The 24,800-nt window shown below is 45.1% G+C and overlaps 1 protein-coding gene across 1 annotated transcript in view; it reads right to left on the bottom strand.

Annotated features, from left to right (window-relative positions):
* The window catches only part of MYOCD (myocardin), a 41,690-nt gene extending 28,267 nt beyond the window's left edge, over positions 1 to 13,423 (bottom strand). The window contains exons 1-4 of the mRNA XM_052658370.1: positions 13,417 to 13,423; positions 13,103 to 13,158; positions 11,414 to 11,489; positions 9,188 to 9,349 (exon numbers count right to left, since the gene is read on the bottom strand). Coding sequence (XP_052514330.1) covers positions 9,188 to 9,349; positions 11,414 to 11,489; positions 13,103 to 13,158; positions 13,417 to 13,423 — 301 coding nt within the window. The remainder of the gene's footprint in view (positions 1 to 9,187; positions 9,350 to 11,413; positions 11,490 to 13,102; positions 13,159 to 13,416) is intronic.
* Between the last annotated feature and the right edge of the window lie 11,377 nt (positions 13,424 to 24,800).

Raw genomic sequence — 24,800 nt, 5'->3', positions numbered from 1 at the left:
AGCAACACAAACTGTCAACTTGTGTTTGGCTTCAGAATGGCCCAGGAAGTCAGAGTAAGGACTGCAATCTCTCATCCCTGTTTTGTAGAGGAGGTCATCACAGGGTCCAGGCTGGCCCCAGTTCCCTAGAGATTGAGCTAAGACTGCAGGTCCAGCCTTCGAATGCTCAGGGTCCCAGCAGAGGGGGTGGCAAAATTGATTTTCCTCCAGGGAGGTTGTCAGATGTGTGTTGTTTCGGGAATATGTTAAGACCTGCTGGGCTGGTGGGTGAGGTGGGACTGATGACACAGAAATCAGCCGTGTCCCTGTTTCTGCATATGTGTGCTAAGGACAGCTCCATCCTTCATGACATCTTTTACTTGAGTTTTTGAGATCTGAGGGAATGAGCGTGACACCCTGACTGTGAGAGGAAAGGAGGCAGGGGATTGCGACCGTCTGTCGCCGTTGTCTCAGAGAAGGCGAGGGAGGACTGTGGAGCCCTGCTGTCACGGTCATAAACCAGCATGTCCTTTCCACGCTCACACTGCGAGTGCACTCTCAGTCACTCAGCCATGTCTGATTCTTCGCGACCCCATAGACTGTAGCTCACCAGGCTCTGCTGTCCATGGAATTGTCCAGACAAGAATACTGGACTGGGTTGCCAAGCCCTCCTCCAGGGGACCTTCCCGACCCAGGGATCGAACACAGGTCTGTTATGCCTCCTGCATTGCAGGCAAATTCTTTACCACTAGTGCCACCTGGGAAGCCCAGCACGCAACAACTAATATCCAGGGCGGCCAAACTAATAAATAGGTATTTAAAAAAAAAATCAATGAGATGGCTTTCTTAAAATAAAAAAGCATTGAGGTTGACATATGTTATATGTTATTCACAAGGTTCCTGACACACAAGTGTCCAATCATTTCTAGCTGTTGTTGTTACTATTGGTTTTGGTAGGAGTGTCTGCTTGTCTTAAGTTCACCATGATCAAAAATTTTAAAAAAGACCACCCAAGAGGCAGTTGATCCTGCGGTTAGCTGTGCAAAAGTCAGCACAACTCTGGAGCCAGAAACACTGAGAGGTTCATTCTGGGAAAGCGAAGCAGGCCTTCCCCAGAGCACAGGGGACATTGCAGGAAAGGCTGTGCGCTCCCCCCTCTCTTGCCTGGTTCAGACCAGGCTTGGTGAAGAGGGACAGAGGTCACCTTATCTGGCTGCCGCAGGAACAAGCAGTGTCTATCGGCTCCGTGTTGTGACCCAGGGCCCCTGCTCCAATCTCCTGGGGCTCGCTGGGAGCTGCTGGAGTGTAGGGCCCTGGCTATTGTCCCTGGAGACACGTCGGCCCATGTGATGACAAGGACCCGCTTCGGGAAGTCCTGACATCACCCCGCAGCTATGCCCACAGGGCTGACTCCGGGCCTGGCCTCTTGGGGATCTCAGTCTGGCCCCTTGGCACACCCCTACTCCTCTTTCTCTCTTTCTCTCTCTCTCTCTCTCTCTCTCTCTCTCTCTCTCTCTCTCTCTCTCTCTCGGAAGTGATTAGATGAATGAGTCAGTTGGACTTTCCTCTGTTTATACATTTAAAATTCCAAGATTAGAGTCAGATAGTCAGGGTCCTGGTTACCTTGCCTCTGGATCCACACCAAGGGCTGGAATGCAGGGGGTGGAACATGAGAATGAACTTCACTGGCTTATCTGTATGCAAGCCTGAGCAATGTGCATATGACGGCTATTTTAATTCTCGGTCAGACCTTCTCCTAACATCCTCCTGGAAGAAGCGGAAGCCAAATCCACTTCCTGAGGGAGGAGGTGGTCGGGTGCCAGGAGCTAGTGTAAAAGCAGCTCCCGCCTAAAGAGGTTCCTATACACTGAGGATACTACAGTCTGGAGGAGACTGGTTGAACTGTCCAACAAAGACCGTGGAGCCCACAGCTCTTGAAGGGGATCAGATGGCTTCAGGAAGAGAATAGGTGGACATGGGACTTTGGAGAAACAAGCATTCCTTTACCTCAAATTCCTGGCACTTTAGAAATTGACTTTATTAGGGGAGAATATATACACATGAAAATAAAAGTGTTAGTTGCTCAGTTGTGTCTGACTCTTCGTGACCCCATGGACTGTAGTCCATCAGGCTCCTCTATCCATGGGATTCTTCAGGCAAGAATACTGGAGTGAGTTGCCATGCCCTTCTCCCAGGAATCTTCCTGACCCAGGGACTTCCCTGGTGACCCAGATGGTAAAGAATCTGCCTGCAATGTGGGAGACTCAGGTTCCATCCCTGAGCCAGGAAGATTCTTGCCTAGGGAAACCCATGGAGAGAGGAACCTGGCAGGCGACAGTGCATGGGTTTGCAAAGGGCAGGACACAGCTGAGTGACTGACGCCTTCCTTTCTATGTGCTGTGCTCTGTGCTTACGCACTCAGGTGTGTCTGCTGTTTACATGCACACATATTACAGCACACGCATTCATTATATGTATGTGTATTGCTGAATCCCTGAAACTGTTATGACATTGTTAATTGGCTATATTCCAATACAAAATAAAAAGTTTGAAAAGAAAGAAAAAGAAACTGACTTTAAGTCTCTAGACAGACCCTGATGCTAAGGACTACAGGAGTTGGGTAAAACAGTTAAGCTGCATCAGCACTTGTCCTGTATCAACTATTGAAACCAATTCTCCAGGAACAAAGAAGATTGTTAGGTGGGTAAAGATACATTAACATCATCTTAGAGCACCTTAACTTTCCTCCCTGACATCCCTGACCCCCAAAGCTACTGGCTTCCTGGTTCTCTTTTCCCACCACCTTTTCTAGAATCTTCCTCAGAGAAGTATTTATCACATGTTTCTTTCCCCTAAGGATCATTTGCACTTTGGAAATCCTTTCTCATTATGGAATGATAGATTCTGGTCACGAGAAAGTTATGCCAAGGCAAATGACCCCGCCATCTGGTTTAGGGGCCATGGTTAGTGTCTATTTGCCTTCAAAATGGATGATTAGAGAGTGTTGAGACTTCGAGAGAGTCTGAAGGATGACTAGATTCCTAGTAAACAAGAATTTTTGTTTTGTTTTATTATAAAGTCTTAGCCTTGGGGTTATAAGTGAGCTAAGACTATCGTAGGATCTTTTAGAAAAATGTACATGACACTTAAACGGATGGTTTCTGGGCCATTCCCCAGGGACAGAAATGTTGCTTCCCGTGTTGAAAGGTTACAGTGATAGAAAGAATTACTTCATCTTTGAAAATGGGGCTGTATATTCTGAATCAGGCTTCACTGGTGGCTCAGATCATGAAAGAATCCACCTGCAATACAGGAGACCCAGGTTCAATCCCTGGGTCAGGAAGATCACCTGGAGAAAAGAATGGCTACCCACTCCAGTATTCATGCCTGGAGAATCCCATGGACAGAGGAGCCTGGTGGGCTATGGTTCATACATGGGGTCGCAAAGAATCAGGCACAGCTGAGTGACTTTCACTTTCTTTTCATTCTGAATTGCAGGTTCAGTTTTGTTAAAAGGAGCTGAAAAAACGAATTCAGGCATTCAGATGGGAAGCCTGGCTCAACCTGAGGAAAAGACGAGGACACTTTAGGGTGGAGGAGCTTGCCCACTGGAGCAGGGCACCAGGACCCCAGCAACCCTCCAGCTTGCCCACTGGAGCAGGACACCAGGACCCCAGCTGAGAAAGCCAGCCAGGGTTCTCCCTTCCTCAAGCAGAAGCCAGGCCTCTGGACAATAACAGCTTCCTTGGTAGCTAAGGGATGCTCCTGGCAGTGAAGGAGATACTCGGATGACCAAAGAGAGGACTAACCAGCCTGGAGGAGAGCTCTCCAAGCTGAGAGTGTGAAGTGACAATGGCTATACACAAGCAGAACAAAGCCAGGCTCAACTCCAGTGCACAACTTCTGGTCTCGCAAGGTATCACTCCCTCACCATACCTGTTACAGTCAGTGTTCTGGCCTGAGAGAGAGAGAGAGGCTGTTGGTGGTTTTCTAAGTAGGAATAACAGAAAAACAGGTGTTGGCTGTGAGATGTAGCCACGAGGCACCCCCGAGTCTCCTTTTGTGTCAGTAAAATCAGAAAACCTGGTATTTACCATAGCTAGGACATGGAAGCAACCTAGATGTCCATCAACAGATGAATGGATAAAGAAGCTGTAGTGCATATATACAATGGAATATTACTCAGCCATACAAAAGGAACACATTTGAGTCAGTTCTAAAGAGGTAGATAAACCTAGAACCAATTATATGGAGTGAAGTAAGTCAGAAAGAGAAAACCAAATATTGTATACTAATGCATATGTGTGGATCTAGAAGGATGGTACTGATGAACGTCTCTGCAGGGCAGCAAGGGAGACGTAGACATAGAAAACAGACTTGTGGGCACAGTGGGGGAAGGAGAGGGAGGGACGAACTGAGAGAGCAGCACGGAAACACACATATTACCATATGTAAAACAGATTGCCAGTGGGAATTCGCTGTGTGATGCAGGGAGCCCAAAGCTGGTGCTCTGTGACAACCTAGAGGGGTGGGATGGGGAAGGAGGTGGGAGGAGGGCTCAAGGAGTGGGGGACATAGGTATACCTTTGGCTGATTCATGTTGATGCATGGCAGACAAGTTTTGTAAAGCAAGTTTTATACAGACATAGTATTGTAAAGCAATTATCCTCCAACTAAAAATACATAAAAACCAAAACAAACAAAAAAGAACCTAAAAAACAAGCCCCCTTTTCTTTCACATCATATCACTGTAGCCCACACAAGCCTAAATTTCCTCCAGCTGGAATCTGTAAACTTCTACCTGACTCAGAAAACAAGCCTGCAGGCTGGAAAAGTGATGGTTGACTGGCACCCCAAAGGATAAGAAGGTGTAGCGGGAAAGATTTGCTACAGTCACTCAGCTGAGGGCAAGGGTGGGGACATCTGCCAAGGAGAAGAAAAACCCCACAGTGGGGGCTGGTTCTCTGTCAACAGCCTCCTTATGAGATGTTCTAGTTTATTTCATCTTCGTGTTGAAGAAAAACTGGTCTTGAATAAAACCTGGGCGGGGGCGTCGGGGGAAGAAGACAGTGGGAGTTTCGCTCTGGGATTGGCAGAAACACAGACGCACAGCTGCGGAGGGAGCTGGAAAATGTAAACACATCTGGAAAGGCGCGTGGACCAAGGAAGGAAAATACACAGAGGCCAGGAGAACAATACACAGAAAACCACCACCCCGAGTCGCTGCTTTGCTGAGAGTGGAGGATGAGATCCAGAGAAGTGACAGCCAGGAGAAGGGTGGGGACCATCAGTGCCAGTGGAAGGGTTACTCAGAGGGCTATTTCTACAGCTGGTCTCTGAGAAGCTTCCTCTGTCCCTATGACATGTCATAAGATAGATGCCATGTCATAAGATGTCGTAAGAATTTTATGACATGTTGTAAGATGCCACTCATTTGAAAAGACCCTGATGCTGGGAAAGATTGAAGGCGGGAGGAGGAGGGGATGACAGAGGATGAGATGGTTGGATGGCATCACCAACTCAATGGACATGAGTTTGAGTAAGCTCCGGGAGTTGGTGATGGACAGGAAGCCTGGCATGCTGCAGTCCATGGGGTTGCAAAGAGTTGGACACGACTGAGAGACGGAACTGAAGATGCCACTGCCTTGCTGGTAGAAATTCACGCATGTTGAAAGATTGCCGCTCACAGGCAGATGCATGGGGGTTCCCTGGATGAGGTCAGCCTCCGCCAACCTTTTCTCTAGCTTTTCCTTCTCTTCATTCTTCACAGATCCCTACCTCTGTTTATACATTATTCTCTTTGCTGTTTATACTTCCTTCCATCCCCCCAACCAGCCTCTACTGGGCACTCTGTACAACTTCTATTTTCACACCATTTATCACTTGTTATTAGGATATATAATTATTCACGGGTTTTGCTGATCATCTGTGTCTCCTGTACTAGAATATAAGCTCTGCTAGAGCAGACATTTTTGTAGGTGTTGTTCATTAATATATCGCAAACACTTGGAATAGTGCTTGACACACAGAAGATGCTCCATAAACATTAAATGAAGAAATGAATACATGAAAGGGATCTCTTAGCAAGTCCACCAGTTTAACTTTCCATAGTCTTCTAAGTCTGTAGCTCTAGGCCAAGACTTTCTTCTGCAGTCTAGTTTGGTAGAAACCCCTGCTTACTGAACCCCTGCCCCTGGAGTTCCTGTGGATCCCTCACTGCAACATGAAACAGGAATTCATCATCTCTCCCCTGATCTGCTCCTCTGCTCACAGTCCCCATCGTGATACATGGCTGCCATTTAACTAGCTGACCAACAGGGAAACCAAGGATGGTCATCTGTGACTCTTCCTTTTATCCACACTGACACATTCTCACAGTATCTAACAATGCATATCAGTTACTTCTCAGATGCTCTTTTTTTCTGTGCCCACAGCATGACTCTTGTTCAGGCTCTTGATCAAAAGCTACTTGTTAAAATTTACACCTCTTCCCCCTTCCATGGTATAGAGATATTTCTGTGAAATTGCTGTTCCTCTCTTTCCTCTTCCCTGGCTAGATTTGGAGGATGATAAGGCTGCAGGGCACAGGTTGGCAAATTTATAGCTGGTGAGCCTGCTGTCTGTTTTTGTAAATAAAGTTTTATTGGAACACAGCCATCCCCATTTGTTTATGTATTGCCTGTGGCTCCTCTTCCACTATGATGGCTGAGCTGAGTCGTTGTGACAGCTCGGAGAGCTTGCTGACTATCTAGCTCTTTAAGTTTGCCACCTTTGTGCTAGGGGATGATGGAGTAGCAAGATCAAAGGAGTCTGTGTGCCTGAAACGTTTGCCATAGAAGAAAACCCTCTCTGGACCATTTATAAATAAGAAATAAATGTCTGTTAAGCAGCTGAAATTTTGTGGTTTGGTTAGCAGCTTCTGTTATCCCAACTAAAAACAAAAGAGATGTAAAATTCGCAAATAAAATATTAGCAATTTCTAGGGGGGAAATATCCATGTAGGATTTATTTCCAGAAATACAAGGATGATTAAGAAAGACAGTAGTACCACGTTCCCAGAAGGGAGAAACTCAAATGGTCATCTTTTCATGAACGTGGAAAGCATTTTAAAAACTAAGCATACATCTTGCAAGCTACTGTTAATAATGGAATAGAACAAACACTTCCTTAGAATATCTGCTTATAGCAAAAGTCAGTATCATATTTAGAGGTGAATGACTGGAGAAATTCCCAAGGAAGACTGAATCAAACAAAAGTGTTATCATCAACATCACAAATAAAACTGGACTAACTTTTTGGCCAATCCAATATATAACATTATAATACTGTTTCTGAAGCACTGGCAATATAGCAATAATAATAATTTTCTTCTATGTAATATATCAATAATTATTAAATTATATATAAAGCTGCATAATGTAAAGATATAAATTATATGTGCTTCCTATAATTCATACATATAATTTTATAGGTTAGATACACACTTGTATATTTTATGTATAATAAAATATATATATTATTAGACTTCTATAATATACTCTATGGTTATCATTTATATATTATTTATAAAACAAATAGGTAATTTATAAATAAAATACACAAAATTATATATAATTTGTGCTATAAACATACTGCATGTAACTTAAAATGATATTTTGCAATTTACTAATAATTCCTTGATGTTTCTTTTCAACAACCAGCCAGTGTTTCCAGACAGAAAGGAGAAACAAAGCAGAAGGCACATCTTCATTATTTGCAGATGATGTGATTATATATCCAAACAATTTAAGATAAAACGAGAAACTACTGGAACTATTAAGAAAATCTTCAAAGTGCCCCAGTTACAAAATAAATGTGCAAAATTAATAGGTTTCCCATACACAAGCAATAACTGATATGAATTTATTTTTGAAAACCTTACCATGGGAAATTTTTAAAAAAGGCTTGTGTAGGTGAAAAGAGATTCTATCTTTTTGCCACAGAAGAATTCATATAATTTAAACATATGAATTCACCATAACTTAACCTATAAATTCACTGCAATCCCAAACAACATTCTAACAGGATTGAAGCTGGCATATAACAAACTGATCCTAAATATCACCAACCAGAAACTTGTCAGAATAGCCAAGAAACATGAGAAAAATCAGGCCAATGTAAAACATCCTTGTGAAGACAGAGATCAAGATACATTATAAAATAAACCACTAACATTGTGGAAAAAAGAAAACTAAACCTTGTCTCCTAAACCATGCACTCTCATATATAAAAGTATAAATACTTTTATATTTCAGCATAAATACTGAAATATAAAAATGAAGTATAAACATGTTAGAAAACAGAATAGGTTAATAACTCCATTCTTGAGCTAAGAAGTGTTTTCAGTAAGCAATAACATTTGGAAACTCAAAGAAAAAGATTAAGAGATTGAACTATACAGAAATGAAAAACTGCTACAGGTAAAACGCACTACACAGAAAATCAAAAGACAAAGGACAGAAACAAAACAAACAAAAAAGGTAATGGACATGTTGATAAAAGGATACATAATATTTGTGACAGATAGAGGATCAGCTTTTTAAAGATACATTTTGTATATATATATATTTTGGGGGGGGGGGGGCGCTTCCCTGGTAGCTCAGACAGTAAAGAATCTGTTTGCAATGTAGGAGTCCTGGGTTCGATCCATGGGTTGGGAAGATCCCCTGGAGAAGGAAATGGCTATCCACTCCAGTATTCTTGTCTGGACAATTCCCTGGACAGAGGAGCCTGGCGGGCTACAGTCCATGGGGTCGCAAAGAGTCAGACACAATTGAGTAACTAACAGTTTTCAACCCACAGAGCACAAACTGGGCTTAGCGCCCAGTTCTTCCCACTCGGGTCCAGAGCTCTTTCTGTTCTGCCAGTCTCCAACCTTTTAAAAGAGGGAACCAAGGGGCATCACGACTCCAGAGTAATGGATTCCCATTGGGGAGACGTTCTGACCTGCTTGACCAGAACCACCCTGGTCTATGTCAACCCGACGTTGGAGGGGGGTGGCTGGGAATTTCTTCCTTGTTCCTGGGATTTCTGGGAACATTTTGGGACAGTAACCCCTGGATAGACTCTTGTTTAGTGAGACGCCTTCACCCCCAGGACCCCAGCACTTCAGAGCCACGGCTGCCTCCAGACCCCAGCACGGAGGAAGCCTGCCATTGGTGCTAACTACCTTTAATGGCCTCCTTCACAGCGGAGTCCACAGGGAGTATGTTCTTCTCCACCAGCTCCAGCGGCCCCGGCCGGAGAGCAATCTTTTCGTTGAGGTCATCTGCGAGACGGGCTCTTTTCAGCTTCATCTGGGCAGTCGGAACCGATCTTTCTGCAGTGGAAGCTGAGGGGTTAAAATCAAGAGGACTGGCTCTAGAATTTGATGTCATTTTTGTGGTTTTATTTTTATTCTGTTTCTTGCTTCTGTAACCCACACACTCTGACACATTGTATGCCACCATCCTAATAAATTTTCGATGCAATCATCCTCATTTCACATGGATTAGCAGCAAAGACCAGACAGTTCCAAATAAAGGCAAATTGAAGAGCATAGAAGTGTTAGAGAAACTGGCTTTGTGAGGATTTTGGGAGAAAAATGTGCAATCTGTCAATTCTGGAAGCAAACAGTCCACAGGGCCTGCCTCGTTTACTGACTTTAAATGACACTATTTGCATGCCCATCCAGTCTGTATGTGCATCCCTCGTGGCTCAGCTGGTAAAGAATCTGCCCGAAATGCAGGAGACCTGGGTACTACCTGGCCCATGATGAGCTGGCAGTAAATATTATCTACTGTTATAATTGGGGCTTCCCTAGTGGCTCAGCGGTAAAAAATTTGCCTGCAATATAGGAGCTGCGGGAGACGAAGGTTTGATCCCTGGGTCGGGAGGCCCCTGGGGAAGGAAATGGCAACCCATTCCAGTATTCTTGCCTGGGAAATGCCATGGATGGAAAGCCTGGCAGGCTATAGTCCACGGGGTTGCGAAAGAGTCAGACACGACTGAAGGGACTAAACAATCCAACCCAGTTCTAACAACTGCGGTAGCATGACTTCTCAAGGGTTTCAGACCTGTTGAGGTTGTGATACTAACTGATTCAAATGTCCTGATCTGGTTGTAAAAGAGAAACAGTTTTGGAGGGAAATGGTTGTTTAATTAAACAGGGATTTAAGAAACTGAATATATCCAACAAAACGGTTATTTAATAAAACAGGGATTTAAAAAAGAATATATTAGCTTCTCATCACTGGGAGGGTGAGAAAGATCACTGACAAGCTGTAAATCACTCTTTATTCCTCTCTGGGCGAGGCCATGACTTATTTCTGTGCAAGAACATGGAAGAGAGTCTTGAAAGCCAGTTGTTGCAATAAGGCAGAACTGGAAGTTAGGGTTCCATGAGAGTTTGCCGCTTTCTGCTCAACTCTGAAAATTTAGAAGGCGAGCTCTTTCCAGACCTCATAGTACCACTGTTCCATGAATGTGTGTGTGTGCTCAGTTGCTCAGTTGTGCCCAATTCTTGGGGTTCATAGCCTGATATTTTAATTCAAGATGGTAAAGATGAAACAGATAACGTTCCTTTTTTGATTACGTATTCTTATACATTGCTGTAAGTGTAGAAAATGTTAAAAAAATTACGCAAAAGAAATGAAAGCATTGGGAAACCTCTTCCACTTAGAATCTACTGTTTTTAATTATTGGGTGTATTTCTAAATTATTTACACAGTATTTATTGTTAGGTCTTTATCTTTTCATCATAGAATCTGACTATAAATACAATTTATGTATATACTTTGCTTTCCTGAATTTGACTGTGAATATAGTTTTGTTTTCTGGTCTCCTCAGTAGACATCATTTTGTAAGCCTTGCATGCTCAGTTGCTTCAGTCGTGTCCAACTCTTTTGTGACCCTATGGACTGTAGCCTGCCAGCCTCCTCTGTCCATGGGATTCTCCAGGCATGAATACTGGAGTGGGTTGCCATGCCCTCCTCCAGGGGATCTTCCCAACCCAGGGATCGAACCTGAGACTCCTGCTTTGCAGGCAGATTCTTTACTGCTGAGCCACCAGGGAAACCTTTTCAAAACTAAACATCTATTACTGGTGTGAAGGATGGACATTTTAAAGGAAGTTGATATATGTTGGACATGCCCTGTGTGTTCAGAGAAAGCTGAGCAGTGGTGCAGCTCAGATTGGACCCCAAGTGTGATACCTTCTGGGCCACCATATGGCTTCTCGATTTGACCATCAACACGGCCTTGAATGACTAGATGACAGCTCAAAAACCACTTTGGGATGGAAGTAGCTCCTTTCTAAGAGGACTCAGCCACTGAGCAGAGACAAAGAACCTTGAACAATGGTCCCTGTTCCCTTCTCACTGACTGGTACTGGTTTAATGATTTTGGGCAGCCCTACCTTGGAGTATGTGCATTTTCACCACGGCTGCACGGTCGGATCTGCTTCTTGCCTTGCGCTTCAGGGTGTCTTCAGGCTGTTGGACACAAACATGGAATAAATTCCACTCAGTATCATACAGTTGAATCATCTAATTTTAACTTTAAAAGAAACCCCTTTTCTCTCAAAAGGAAAAAGCGTTCCTTTCTTACAAATGAAACATGCAAATATCCGTGTTCTACATTTTGATGAAGGAGGACTCATCTAGCAAAACCTCTCTAGTAATTTCAGGATGGAGAAATAAGATAAAGAGGTCAAAAGCTTTGGTCCATCTCAGCGCTCCAAACTTAAAGGGCAGACAGGTACCTATTCATAAAATACTAATAAAACTGATATCATCATGCTGCTTATATTATAGCCAATCTTATTTTGTAAAGGAGTCACAAACTAACTAGAGTCAGGGATTAAAGGTAACCTCATCCCATGCAGTATAACATGACAACACATGTCCTCCTCCTGTTTTTCCCTTGAGTTTTCTCTCAGGATGTGAAAATGAGAATCCTGCAGATTGAGACCCACATTGACGCTGCAAGGACACTTACAGACGTAGTATTTATTGAGTCTTAAAGTTTTCTTGATGATGGAGTTGTCTGCAGAGATGGCGTGGGCTGTGGCAGAGCAATAACTGGACTTCAGGGCCCTCATTTCTGGGTTCTGATCTCACTGTATTGGCCCCCTGAAGAGGGGTCTGGGGCTCACTCCAGTTCGGATGAAAGGCAGTTATTCTTCAGGCAGCAGGAAGCACAGCCTCCCATGAGCAGCCCTAGGGAGTCCTGGAGCTCCGCCGCTCTTCCCCGCTCCCCTACCCTCTTGCTAGCTGCTAGGCTAGGATTCTCTAGCAGTGGCCTCCCAGGAGAAGGGCCTGCTGGCCTTCCTTCTAGGTGCACTGCTGATGCTCCCTAACTAGCACTTACAGTCTCGATAAATTCAAGTTGCAGAGACTTGCTCTGAATGTATAGAATACTTGCTAATCCCCCCCACCTCAAATGCTAAAAGAGAGATAAACAGACTTCCTTCAGCCTTCCATTGTTGTTTAGTCACTCAGTCATGTCCGACTTATTGGACCCCACGGACTGTAGCCCGCCAGGCTCCTCTGACCGTGGGATTCTCCAGGAAAGAATACTGGAGTGGGTTGCCATTTCCTTCTCCAGGGGATCTTCCCAACCCAAGGACTGAGCCAGCATCTCCTGCACTGGCAGGCGGATTCTTTATCACTGAGTCACCAGGGAAACCTTTTCGCCTTTAAATAGCCTCGAATAAGCCCCGTATCCGCAGGCCTTACCCTACCACTGAGTTGGATTTAAAATCATCTGCTCATCACTGAGAAATGCCTGTCATGAAAGAGAGGCCAGCTTGCCAACCCACCTCACCTACCTCATTTCATGTCTCTCTGAAAACCCCTTGCAGGGATGCCCCTACCGATATCAGAAAGACTGGGGACATTTTTTTTTAAAAAGCTCACCAATAGCAGTTTCGAAGCCAACATCATTGATCCTATTTCCACAGTTTTCAGAGCCTAGGAGGAAGATTCCACACAGTGTGGGGGGAGGGGACCAGCCAATTGTAGGAGAAATTTACCCAAACTTAGCACCTGGAGATCCACAGCCTGGAGTCTGAGATAAAAAAGATGGGAGGTTTGCAGAAAGTTACCTTGGCACTATCCAAACGTTTTCTTTGTTCATGGAATTCAGGTGGGCTTTTCAGGGCTGAAACAGAAAGATACAGACGTGAGCAGGGGCCTTGGGGCCCGGAGCAGCCTGGCGATGTTTGCCGGTGTGCTTGCTGAGCTGTGCATGGGGGTGGGGAGGTGATCGCCTTCTTCAGGCCACAAGCAGTTGAAGAAGAAAGACCTGGAGGTCACCAGCTTCCCCGAGGCCGGAGGGCACAGAGAAAGGTGGACGTCAGCCTCAAACAAGAGGAGCAGCAGGGGCAGAATATGCGATAGGAAAAGGAGTGGCAGAGACGGGGCATTCCAAGATTCCGAAGAGGGGCAGGCCCAGGGCGTGGACAGGTGATGCTCTAGTTTTAGGAAGATGGGGAGGCTGGGGTGACCACCACTCTCTTTGACTTTGCCTTGCCCTTGAGCGCAGAAGTCTGGATGGAGGTCAAGGTCAGTGGAAGGGCTGTGATCCATGTTGTGGGAGGCAACTTATCCTTTTGGGTCAGGGAGGTGGCTGGTCGGGCAAGAACATGCAACCAAAGGGTGTTGAGAGAGAAGCATGGAATGAGACTTTGAGGGCTGGAAGGGACCTTGGAGATGGTAAAATAATGGGGAAACTTAAGGCCTCTGGAATGGGATTGACTTGCCCAGGGTCACACAGGTAGGGCTAGGAGCCTAGGTCCTCTGACCATCTAACTTCTCTTCAGCTGTGATGCTCAAAACACTGGTGACTGATAGACATGGGCACTGGTCCATCACAGTCCACAGCAGCCAGAACCAACCTGGACCGGACGCCAGCCGCCTTCTCTCCACGACCCCACTGCTTCTCCTCCTACCAGCTCCCAGCAATGCCTCACGGGGATGAACTTTTGACTTTGCTTTTGCAAAAATCTGCCTTTTCCTTGCCTTTCCTGATCCCCTGGAACAATCACAATGCAGAGTCATAAATAGTAACTTCTCATCAGAAATGATGAGGTTGATCAGTGGTTGCAGAATTGCATTGAATATTCTCCTGGACTGGAGGTCTGGACAAGTGGGTGGATTATGTGATCCAGAATTCTAATATTACTGCAACAGATGTCAACTCACAAGCTGCAGGCAAAGAAACAGTCTTCCAAACTTTGGCTGGCATAAAAAAAAAAAAAAAATTGGATATCTAACCAGATGGGCACTTGGGGCTGTGTGTGCGAATGTGTGAGCATGTGCATGCGTGTGAGTGTGTGTGTCTCATTCAGCCTCAAAACCATGCCTCATGTGAGCCCAGCTCTTGGACGGGCTTGTTGGAGAGAAGGGAGATTCCACTCTGGGCAGTTGGTCAAGCCCATTACCGCTGGATATTGCTTGGGGAGCTACTGAGGCATCTCTCTCTAGACTTTCCTGTCTCACCCAAATGACTGCAGAGTTGACCAAAGGAACAGGCAGATTGGTCCCAGCTGGCTGGACAAGTCCTTTTCTCCTCAATTTGACCAGAGACTAAGGGGCTTCCTTTTTATAGGAGAAAAAAAAAATTGTTGCTCGATCACCACATCTCCCATCGATCTAACACCTCCAGCTTCTCTTTGCTGCCTTTCACTCTGCCAACTCTGCCCTTCCCGATGGCCTCGTTGCCCTCCCTGTCCCCTGACTCAGTGGCTCTGGGAAATGTGCGGATCTGCTGCATTGCCCAGACATTTTCCCTGGCTTGGGTCTGACCCCCATCCTGAGTCAGGAGGCTTGCCTTTATTTGCCTTTGATCACAGCTGCAATTTACGCTGATGGAGTTCTGAGACCATTTCCCATTTCCCCAGGCAACCAGATCCTACAAATCTGCCGGAGGGCCGCTGGGTCCTGGTGAGTCTGTGCCATCTGAACCCATAAGTCTTCACCTCTGTCCAACAGTCTCGTGGGCACCTAGGTATTACATACTGATGTGGCTTAATCCCTTCCACAATCCAGAAAAGGAGTTGATTTTAGCGTGGCCTTCCTTACTAAGTCATTAAAAAGAGTGACATAACTTTTTCCTTAAGAAGCAACCCTAAGGGGACAGCATGAATCTATCTTGAGATGGCTCTTACATTCCAAACTCAATTGGTTTTAATCGGGTTCAGGGTTTAGGGGGAATTTATCTGCTTCTCTTATCCCTGAGGCTTTTCAGTTCTTATTAGTGGAGCTTATTAACTCTTCCACGAAATGCTGCATTTCCTGTATCTTAGCCTGTAGAGTTACAATTCATCACTCTTCGGTGGTAACAGTTCCCCTGTGAAACGACTGAACAGTCCAGTTCTCTGATGCCAGGCGCACAATGGTCTTCTGGAACCTTCTGCCACAGGGTGGGAGAGGCTATGACCATTCAGCAAGGACTTGGGAAGGAAGCTAAAAAGATTCACACACTGGGTTGTACCCCACGCTTTTCTTTCTAGGACTTAAAGGATGTTACATGGGGCACTGGGTTGGCCTGCCATGGCCTCTGTGATTGACATGTATCTTTTCTGGGATTCCAGAAAAAAGAGTTTCAGCCCCTCCCTCCAAGGGCCAAGGAAAGTGAAACTGCATCCCGGAGCACCACATTGACTTTTTGGAAAATCCTCCTCTGCTGACAGCCCTGGGAGTATCAAATGGCAACATTTTGTATTTAAGGGACATTGACATTTAGGATTGAAACAGGAATTTGGATTGCTAAATTAAAAAAAAAATAAGTCAGTGTGATTCCAAATTAAAATACAGTTGTAAATTCAGTCAGCCACACGTCTCACTCATCCCCTGGGAGGAAGATGAATCGCTTCTCACAGGGGAATTCTTGTTCTCGATGAGGAGTTTAGTCACGGGCTATTCCTATTTCTGTCCGCGCAGCTCCAGCTAATTTGGGTCAGCAGTGTGTATAAACATTTGCTTACTTAGAGCTCAGGAAAAGATCCCAAGATAAGAACAGACCTCCTGCGGTGGCCCCCTGCTTCTAACCTCCTGCCTCCAACAGGGACCCGGAAAAAAGAGAAAACAGGCTGGAGGGCCCTTAACAATCTGTTAGGGAGAGAAGCCTGGGGCTGGGGGCAGTTCTGGTGGCACAGGCGGGGCCTGCCTTCTTCCCTCCGGCTTGGAGGGGAGAACCCACCTCTTCCTCTGGTGTTCGGGTCAGGACCAAGAGGCTGCATCCAAGAGCTGGTATTCTGGGGCAGCAGCTGGGGCAGTGGTTCCCAAAGTGTGGCCCTGGACCAGCATCTTTGGCATCATCTGGAAACCTGCCAACAGTACCGATTTTCAGGCCCCACCCAGACCTACAGAATCCAAAGCTTGGGTGAAAGGCAGAGGGACAGAGGGTCTGTGTTCGGACAAGCCCCCCAGGGGGGTTCTGGTTCTCTGGCATTTCCATGGCAAGTAGGTCCTGATCTGTAGATGGGAATCTACAGATGTACTTGGGAATCAGAGACTTCCAAAAGGGGTGCCTGATGTCTACGACTGATTTCTCAGTATTTCAAAGAGCTGAAGAAAAATGGTGTGTTTGCTCAGAGAAAGGCTGCTTAGTTTCATAAACTGCCACTTTTCCTAGTTGCTGCCTAGAAGCAGAACAACTTGGTTTAGAACTGCTTGTTCTCATCAAAAAGCACTGGCTGGCAAGTTTATATGCCATTAATTAATCAAAGACAGATATATGGATAATAATTCATATATATAGGGGTTTGGGGGGAGGAAGACAAAACTGATTTTAATACAAGCTCTACAGTGAGGTGAAGTGAAGTCACATCTGACAGGGGAATCTTCCTGACCCAGGGATCGAACCCAGGTCTCCCGCATTGCAGGCAGACGCTTTAACCTCTGAGCCACCAGGGAAGCTCTATAGTTGTTGTGGGTATAATTGAAGTCTTGGGTGACTAAAGTTTTGGGAGCCATCCCTCCGGGTTCTGTCCTTGCTTTGCCATCTATTTCTGGTGCAGCCTTGAACAAGTCTAAGAGCCTTCCCATGTTCTCAGTTTCCCACTTACAAACAGGTTTAGCAATGCTTGTCCTCTTGACTTTGCTTTTTTTTTTTTTTGGTCATGCTGTATGGCATGGGGGATCTTAGCTCACCAACCAGGGATCGAATCCGCACCCTCCTGCAATGGAAGTGCAAAGTCTTAACCACTGGACCACCAGGGAAGTCCATTGGCTTTGCTTTTAAAGACAAATTGGACCAGGAGTATTTTTCTTCCAAACAAATGGGATCCATGCTATGCACGTGTGGTTAATACTTTGGAAACTGTCTCATCTCTTTAGGGTGGCAACAGATGGCCCATTCAGGACCCAAAGGATAGTCGCAGGGGGCCTGAAAATTGCCTTTTCCCAATGGAGCTTTGTAATATTACAGCCTGGCTTGCATGCTTAGGGAATTCAATGCCTTCTACACAAATACTCTGGAATTTCTCAGAAGGGTCCACAGATACATTCACGTGATGCCTGCATCACTAGCGCACTAATTTCTAAGGAGCAAGGAACTAGAGATGAAGGAAAGAGTTGGGGGAAATAGAGAAGTTAGGATTTTGGATCCAAATGGGCTTGGTATGAAAACCGAGGAGGCTTTTTTCCCACTCCACATTTGAGATGTTAGGAGGGAGGGAAGGAGGACAGATGAAACCCTTGTGCCGTGTTCTGCTCAAACAGCCAACAGTGGGGGTGGGGGTGGTGCTGTGGGGAGAAGCCAAGTCAGATGAAGGCATTGAGGAAAGGAAGGAAGACTCTGCCCCGCCAGCTTCTCAAAACTATCAAGACGCTGCGTGTGCTGTGGGTGCAGGGACCGGCCCGTGACGCCTCTCGCTATTCAGGAGGAGGAGCACAGAATCCAGGGATTTACCAAGGCTTTGCCGTAAGTATGTGGCTGCGGAGGCCTGGATTAGTCTGCAAAACAAATAAAGGCAGCACCATTCACACACAGCTCATCGTATCTTTCCATTCATTGACATCCATCAGACCACGGAACCAAGCTGCCCAGATGCTTCTTTCTGGCCAGCGGGCTTTCTTTGAGTCTCGGCGGAGAAGTCACAGCCTTTTGGGTGCCCCCTGGGCTTCTGTAATCGACTTCAGTTTTCTAATGCCATTTTCTGGATTCCAGGACAATCAACTCAATGTTCCTGCTTCTCTCCCCTGGATTCATAGAAATCAGCCCCAGTGTACTAGCAGAAGGAGAGAGAAAGTCATTTCTTTCCTTCAGGTCTCCCAGAAAGCTACTCCATGTAGTGGTAAGACGTTGTCCGATATTATTAACAGGCATAATTAAGCAGGAGAATTGAGAGAACATTCTAGACGGTAAGCTCTTTGAAACAGAATTCACGTCTAACTCTTTGGTGTTCCATGGGGCTTTTCTCCCAACAGATGGTCAAAACATCTACTGAACTGCTCTATGACTTTTTTTTTTTCCATTGAAAACTCAGAGCTGAGTCTCTTTCTGCGCTAAGAATTCTGAAGGGGTTGGAATAAAACAGTATTTAAGATTGAACTCAGGAGGAATGTGTTAGTCACTCAGGCATGTCCAACTCTTTTGTGACCCCATGGACTGTAGCCCGCCACACTCCTCTGTCCATGGGATTCTCCAGGCAAGAATACTGGAGTGGGTTGCCATTTCCTTCTCCAGGGGATCTTTCCTGCCCAGGGATCGAACCACGACTCCTGCTTTGCAGGCAGATTCTTTACCATCTGAGCCACAGCATTTACCCTCCAACCCAGGAGATTGGTGCCCAATGAGAAGAATGTAGTGGAGAAAACCTGCATGAGAAATGATGACCACACCTGAGCCTGCCCACAGGTGTCCAGGAAGGACAGGAGGTTGGGCTGTGTTCCAAAACAAGAAAAAATGAGAACCCTGATGTCCTCTTGCAGCCTTGAGCCTGATGGGGACGGTGGCAGAGCCATGCTTCTGAATTCCAGTTGACGGTGACAAGTAGGCAATTTGAAACTTTCCTCTTGAGATTCAGAGGTGGGATTCTGGAAGGGAGTCTGAACCATAAATTCTTAAAGTAATATTTCTACACTAACGTCGAGAGGCTAGTTCACTCAGGTTTACCAACTCTTTTGAAAATGTGAATTCCACCACTGATATTATAAATGTGAAAGCAATCTTAGAAGCCAGCCTGGGGGTGTACTTATGGCTGAGAGCACTTTTGTATTGTTTAAAGGGGCTCTGTGCTGGCTGCTACTCCAGGATCAAGAGATGCAGGTTTTGACCTCAGCTGCTGCAACAGGAGGGGACTTCAATTTCTTCTTTTTGCAATAGGCAACGGCCTTGGGTCAATCTAATGTACAACTTAAGACTAATTCTGTCCAAGGAGAGCAGGTGTTTCTGTGAATAAACTAAACCAGCAGGGCTACCTGGTAGTAACAGAAGGACAATGAACAATTCACCTGGCCAGCAGCTCTCCACTAGAGCAATTTATAACAAGTTTGAAAATTCAGGGGGAGTACTGCAGTTATTTCCGGTGTTATGGACAATGTGAGGCTGTGTTATCATTTTACTGTGCGTGCGTTTAAAGTCTCACGGTTCAAGTTTGTAAATAGGATCGCTTTGGGCTTTGGCTTTGGGATGTTTGACGCATCTCTGAGGCCTCTCCAATCTCAGTTTCATGAAGGTTAGAGACAGTGAGACATGGACTAGAGCAGGGTTTTCAAACTCTGTTTGAAGAGGACCCTGGGGAAGAGAAACAGGGTTATCTAAGGGGGTGAGGGGGGGCGAGTGAGTGGGGCAGAGGCCCCTGACCCTGTTCCAGCCAGTATGTGTGTGTGTGTGTACACACATAGCACACAATATATTTAACTATCAAAAAACACCAAAAATCATCAAATTAGGTGATCTCCAATGACTGTCGGCTTTCCTTCCCTCCGGTCTACTCACTTTCTTCCTCCTTTCCTCTTTTCTTCTGCTTCAGAAAATTCAAATGATAGAAGGAAGACATAAAAAGCCCTCTTGGGAAATATAACCGGTCCCACCTTCTGTGTTTCTTGTCACCTTTCCCCCTAAAATCTTGAGCCTCTACAAAGTACAGTTGTGCTCACGGTGGTCCCCACAGCGCCCAGCATACCAGCCTGCACAGAGTCTGGGTCCTCATGAAATATGTTGAATCTGATTGAGTAGAAAAGACCCAGAGACTGTGAGTTCCTGCTTCCTTCTCTAGAGCAACTGCCTTTACACACGCGTGCCTGGTGGTGGTGGGTGGCTGAGTAAGGGGACTAGTGTTTAAGCTCTGGGTCAGTGGGGTTAGCATCTGGGCTCCCCATCTCAGCAGGTACAGAGGCTTGTCTGGATCTGGCTTCCCCAGAAGTGCTAAGTCCCTGAGATCTAGGGGCTGGGCCTGCACGGGGCTGGGTGCACCTGCTGTAGCTCTGACAATTTTCTACAGCAGAAGTGACACCTTTGGAGAGGAGGTGGCTGAAGACTATGGGAAACTGATGCTGCTTCATCTACCTTTCTCACTTTGCTGAATTAAAAAGGAAACGTCACTGCATGACTCATAGGACTTTCCCCCAGCAACTGTCTTCAAGACACAATGGGCTATGGGTGCAAAATTTCTGTTAAGCAGTATTTCATTAATATATACACTGTCTGATTCTGGAAATCCTGGACAAAATGAAAAAAAGGGAAAGTGTTAGTCACTTAGTCGTGTCCAACTCTACGATCCCATGGACTGTAGCCCATCAGGCTCCTCTGTCCATGGGGATTCTCCAGGCAAGAATACTGGAGTGAGTTGCCATTCCCTTCTCCAGGGGATGTTCCTGACCCAGGGATTGAACCTGTGTCCCCTGATCTGCAGGTAGGTTCTCTACCATTTGAACCACTGGGGAAGCCCCACACTATCTGATTCTGGAAATCCTGGATAACAACATATTCTATTTTCTTTGGACCCTGTTCTGCAAATGGACATTAAATTTGCATACCTTACAGAGGGGTGTTATGTAAAAATGTACCATTGGATTCATTCCTGTTTTTATTAGGTGTCTTATTTCTGAAATTTAACTCCAGAAACTTAAAAAAATTTTTTTATTCTCCTCCAAGTGGCAGCTGCAAGACCCAGGTTTGGATTATTTAAACATGTAGGTTAAACTTTAAATCAGTTGTGAACAGCTTGAGCAGATGTAAAGGTATTGGGTCTCTCTACTTCAACTTCCTTTCCAGAATTAAGGAAAGCGATGCCCATGAACGATTGCTGTTGTTATTGTTTAGTTGCCAAGTTGTGTCCAACTCTGTGGGACCCCATGGACTGTAGCTAGCCAGGCTTCTCTGTCCTTGGGGTCTCCTAGGCAAGAACACTGGAGAGGCTTGCCATTTCCTTTCCAGAGGATCTTCCTGACCCGGGGATCAAACCCAAGTCTCCTTCATTGGTAGGTGGGTTCTTTACCTCTACGCCACCAGGGAAGCCCCTGTGAAAGAACTGATTATTTTAATCCCACTGAAACTGACGTATTCATCTTATATTTGAGGGCATGTGGTAGAGACTGTGGTCTGCTGAGAGGATCCTGGTGGATCTACACTTGTCTACATTTCACTGTTAGTGAATCGTTCTTCTAGATGGTGGTTAAACAAATTCAATTCTACACATTTGCAACAGGATTCAGAAATAAGACTGGCCTGGTCGGCTTTGAGTGCCAATGTATTTATCTGACTTGAAGCCTGTAGACTCTGGGTCTCTCCTGTGTTTGAACACCTGCCTTGCTGGGCTGGCTAAGATGAAACAGGCCACACAGCCTTGTGCCTTTGGTTTCTCATTCTAACTGTACATTTGATTGAAGCAGCCTTCCAGTTGCAGGGTGAGATCTTTCTTTTGTGCTTAGCAAATTGCTAAAAAAAGTTGTTCTGCCATAGGTCACCTGCTGTTTATTCTTTGCAGGGCTGAGCCATGAACAAAGAACTTCATCTGAACTCCCAAAGGAAAGAGTTTGAAATATTCTTAGTTCTTTTCTGGTTCTGAAGCACTGACTATACTTAAAATGTTTAGACTTTGGATCACAGGGCACAAAGGTTACTAATTGTAGGGCATTCAATCAAGGGCAAATGCTTGCTTGTTGCATGCTTAACTATGAAGTCACAGTCTGGATTTCTGCAGGAGTCATTATGGATTTTGACTTTTAAAATTTTAATTAAAAAATTAAAAAATTTAACTTCTGCGGGAAGAAGTTAGAAAGTGTGACCTAAAGAAGCTTACATGGTGATTCCATTTATTTGGTACTTTTCCTGTTTTTATAGCTAACCAGAAGATAGCTTCAACTGCTAAACTTGAAGTTTTCAAGTTTCAAGGTAGGAAATTTCAAATATACCTTCCAAAAGATAGGATAATTCTTCTTTGACCCAAATGATGGCCAGTAATTCAATGTTATACCATTTATACTAGAATGGTATTGCTGCTCATTATTCCAGAAAGGAAGCAATTGACAATATTCAATTAACTGGGGACTCAAGTACTCAAATAGTTTGAAACCAAGGAGGTGAGAGAAAGATGATACAATTGATGCTTCCAGGAAGAATAGTGATTATGTCCAATTCTAAAAATAGAGGGGGATGGAGGCCCATAGAATTGTGTTTGTCTTGTAATCAAACCCACTGCATTAGAATTTTAGGTACAACCTCTATGAGTAAAGGGAAGCCCTGGCAGGTGAGTAGCATTTGGGACAAAGCCTCTAAGGTCTGGGATTCCTGCTGACCCAGAGTCCATGAGGATCTGGGGAGACTGATCCATGAAATTAGATTATGACCTCTGAGGTGCTTTCCAGCTCCCAAATTGCACGCCCCCCTGCCACCCCCATACAGACCAGTCCATAAGAAGCAGAGCTACTCACATGGTACGATGCCTTGGTTAGCCAGCTGTTCTTGGGTCCTTCTCTGCTGGAGTCGTAACTGTAAAACTTAGAAAAAGAAGTGTTAGTATGTGAGCTAGGCTAAGGCTGATTGCGGCCACTTCTATTTGCCTCGTATCTTTTTTTGCCTGATCGCTCTTCTCATATTATTTCTAGAACAGTTCTGAAAGTCTGAAGTGTGTGAAGGACATTTGCATTTTGTTGTAGACATGGATGAGAAAGGATGAGAGAAGCTGAGGGGTTGCAGGGTTTTCCGGCAAGTGAGTGGCCACCAGAGACTGGAAGTCCAGTCTCCTCCTCTCAGTGTGACACTGTCTCCCCCGCTATGCTACCTGGGAGATGAATGCCATCAAATGCTGCCATGAGTTCAAAACAGGAGACAGAGTAAAGAAAGTTTGGTCTCAGAAGTGTCACCTGGGTTCCAATCCCACCTGGGACTGCCCTTTCCTGGGTGGATAACTCTGGGCAAGTTGTTCAACCTCTGGCCCTCAGCTTTTTCATTTGTAAATGGAAACAATGCCCTGTGGGATTGCTATACTTTGATTAAAACACGTATGCAGGTTGCTTAGCAGAGTGCCTGGTACCATAAGTCATCAATAAATGGTAGTATTGGGGCTTCCCTGGAAGCCCAGTGGCTAAGACTCCATGCTTCCAATGCTGGCGGCCCAGGTTTGATCCCTGCTCAGGGAACTAGATCCCTCAGGCTGCAACTAAGAGTTTGTATGCCACAACGAAGCTGCAAGATCCAGTGTGCTACAACTAAGACCTGGCACAGCCAAATAAATGAATGAAATAAACATTAAAATAATAAATGGTACTATCATGAGAGTCTGGAATTCACCTGGGAATTCAGAGAAGGGCCAATGGAGTCATGCTTTGGTTAGAAAATGTAAAACACTATAAACTGTACAAACTATAAATTATGGAGCTTTCTGTTACTATCTGTAGCACAAGCAGATTACATATATATCACATATATTTATGTGTGTAAGTAAGTAACATATATGATATATATTATGAGTGTAATATTTTTATGATTTCCTTCTTCTCTTCTCTTCTCACTTTTAGGGGTTAACCCTAAAAGAATCTATCTTTGGACACATACATTTTCTCAGGGAGATTCAGAGTTTGCTGTCTTGATTCCTGGGTTTAAGATGCTCAGGATGAGCATAGAAAGAGCAGAAATTTTCAAAAAGAGGGACTGGTTTGATCACCTTATAATGAAAAGAGAGAACAAGCATTGCTTTTATGAAGAGAAAGTTCGAGTGGAGAGAAGAAAAATGAAAAGGCTATACAGCTGTCTTTCAAGTTCATTTACTATTCCACAGTGAGGCTTCAGAGCAAATGCAGTCATAAGATATACTGAGACGAGCTTCTCTGGCGGCTCAGTGGTAAAGAACCCACCTGCCAATGCAGGAGACATGGGTTCGATCTCTGATCTGGGAAGATCCCATATGCTGTGGAGCAACTAACCCCGTGCCACATGCCGCAGAGCCCGGGAGTTGCAGCTACTGAGCCCTAGAGCCCGTGTTCCTCAACAAGAGAAGCCACTGCAATGAGGAGCCTGCACACCACAAGGAATGGTAGTTCCCGCTTGCCACAGCTGGAGAAAAAGTCCGTGTAATACGGAAGACCCAGCACAAAAATATGTAAATAAATAAACATAAAAAACCAAGATATTCTGAAAGGGTAATGAAGACAGGTAATTTTTAAAGGTGTTGCTATGGGCTTTGAACTGGCTTCTCGCCAACCTTCATGGGAGAGACCAATGTTGCTCAATTGCTATCAATTCCTTTTGGAGGCTAGACTGTGCTTCGCTGAACAGTCTCATGTGACTCCATCTTAGGACTGAACACACAAAACAGAATCAAATGAAAATACAAGATTTACAGTAGAATATCT

This window comes from Budorcas taxicolor, chromosome 19 (assembly GCF_023091745.1).
Source record: "Budorcas taxicolor isolate Tak-1 chromosome 19, Takin1.1, whole genome shotgun sequence".
NCBI lineage: Eukaryota > Metazoa > Chordata > Mammalia > Artiodactyla > Bovidae > Budorcas > Budorcas taxicolor.
This window is presented reverse-complemented; position numbering and strand designations above follow the sequence as displayed.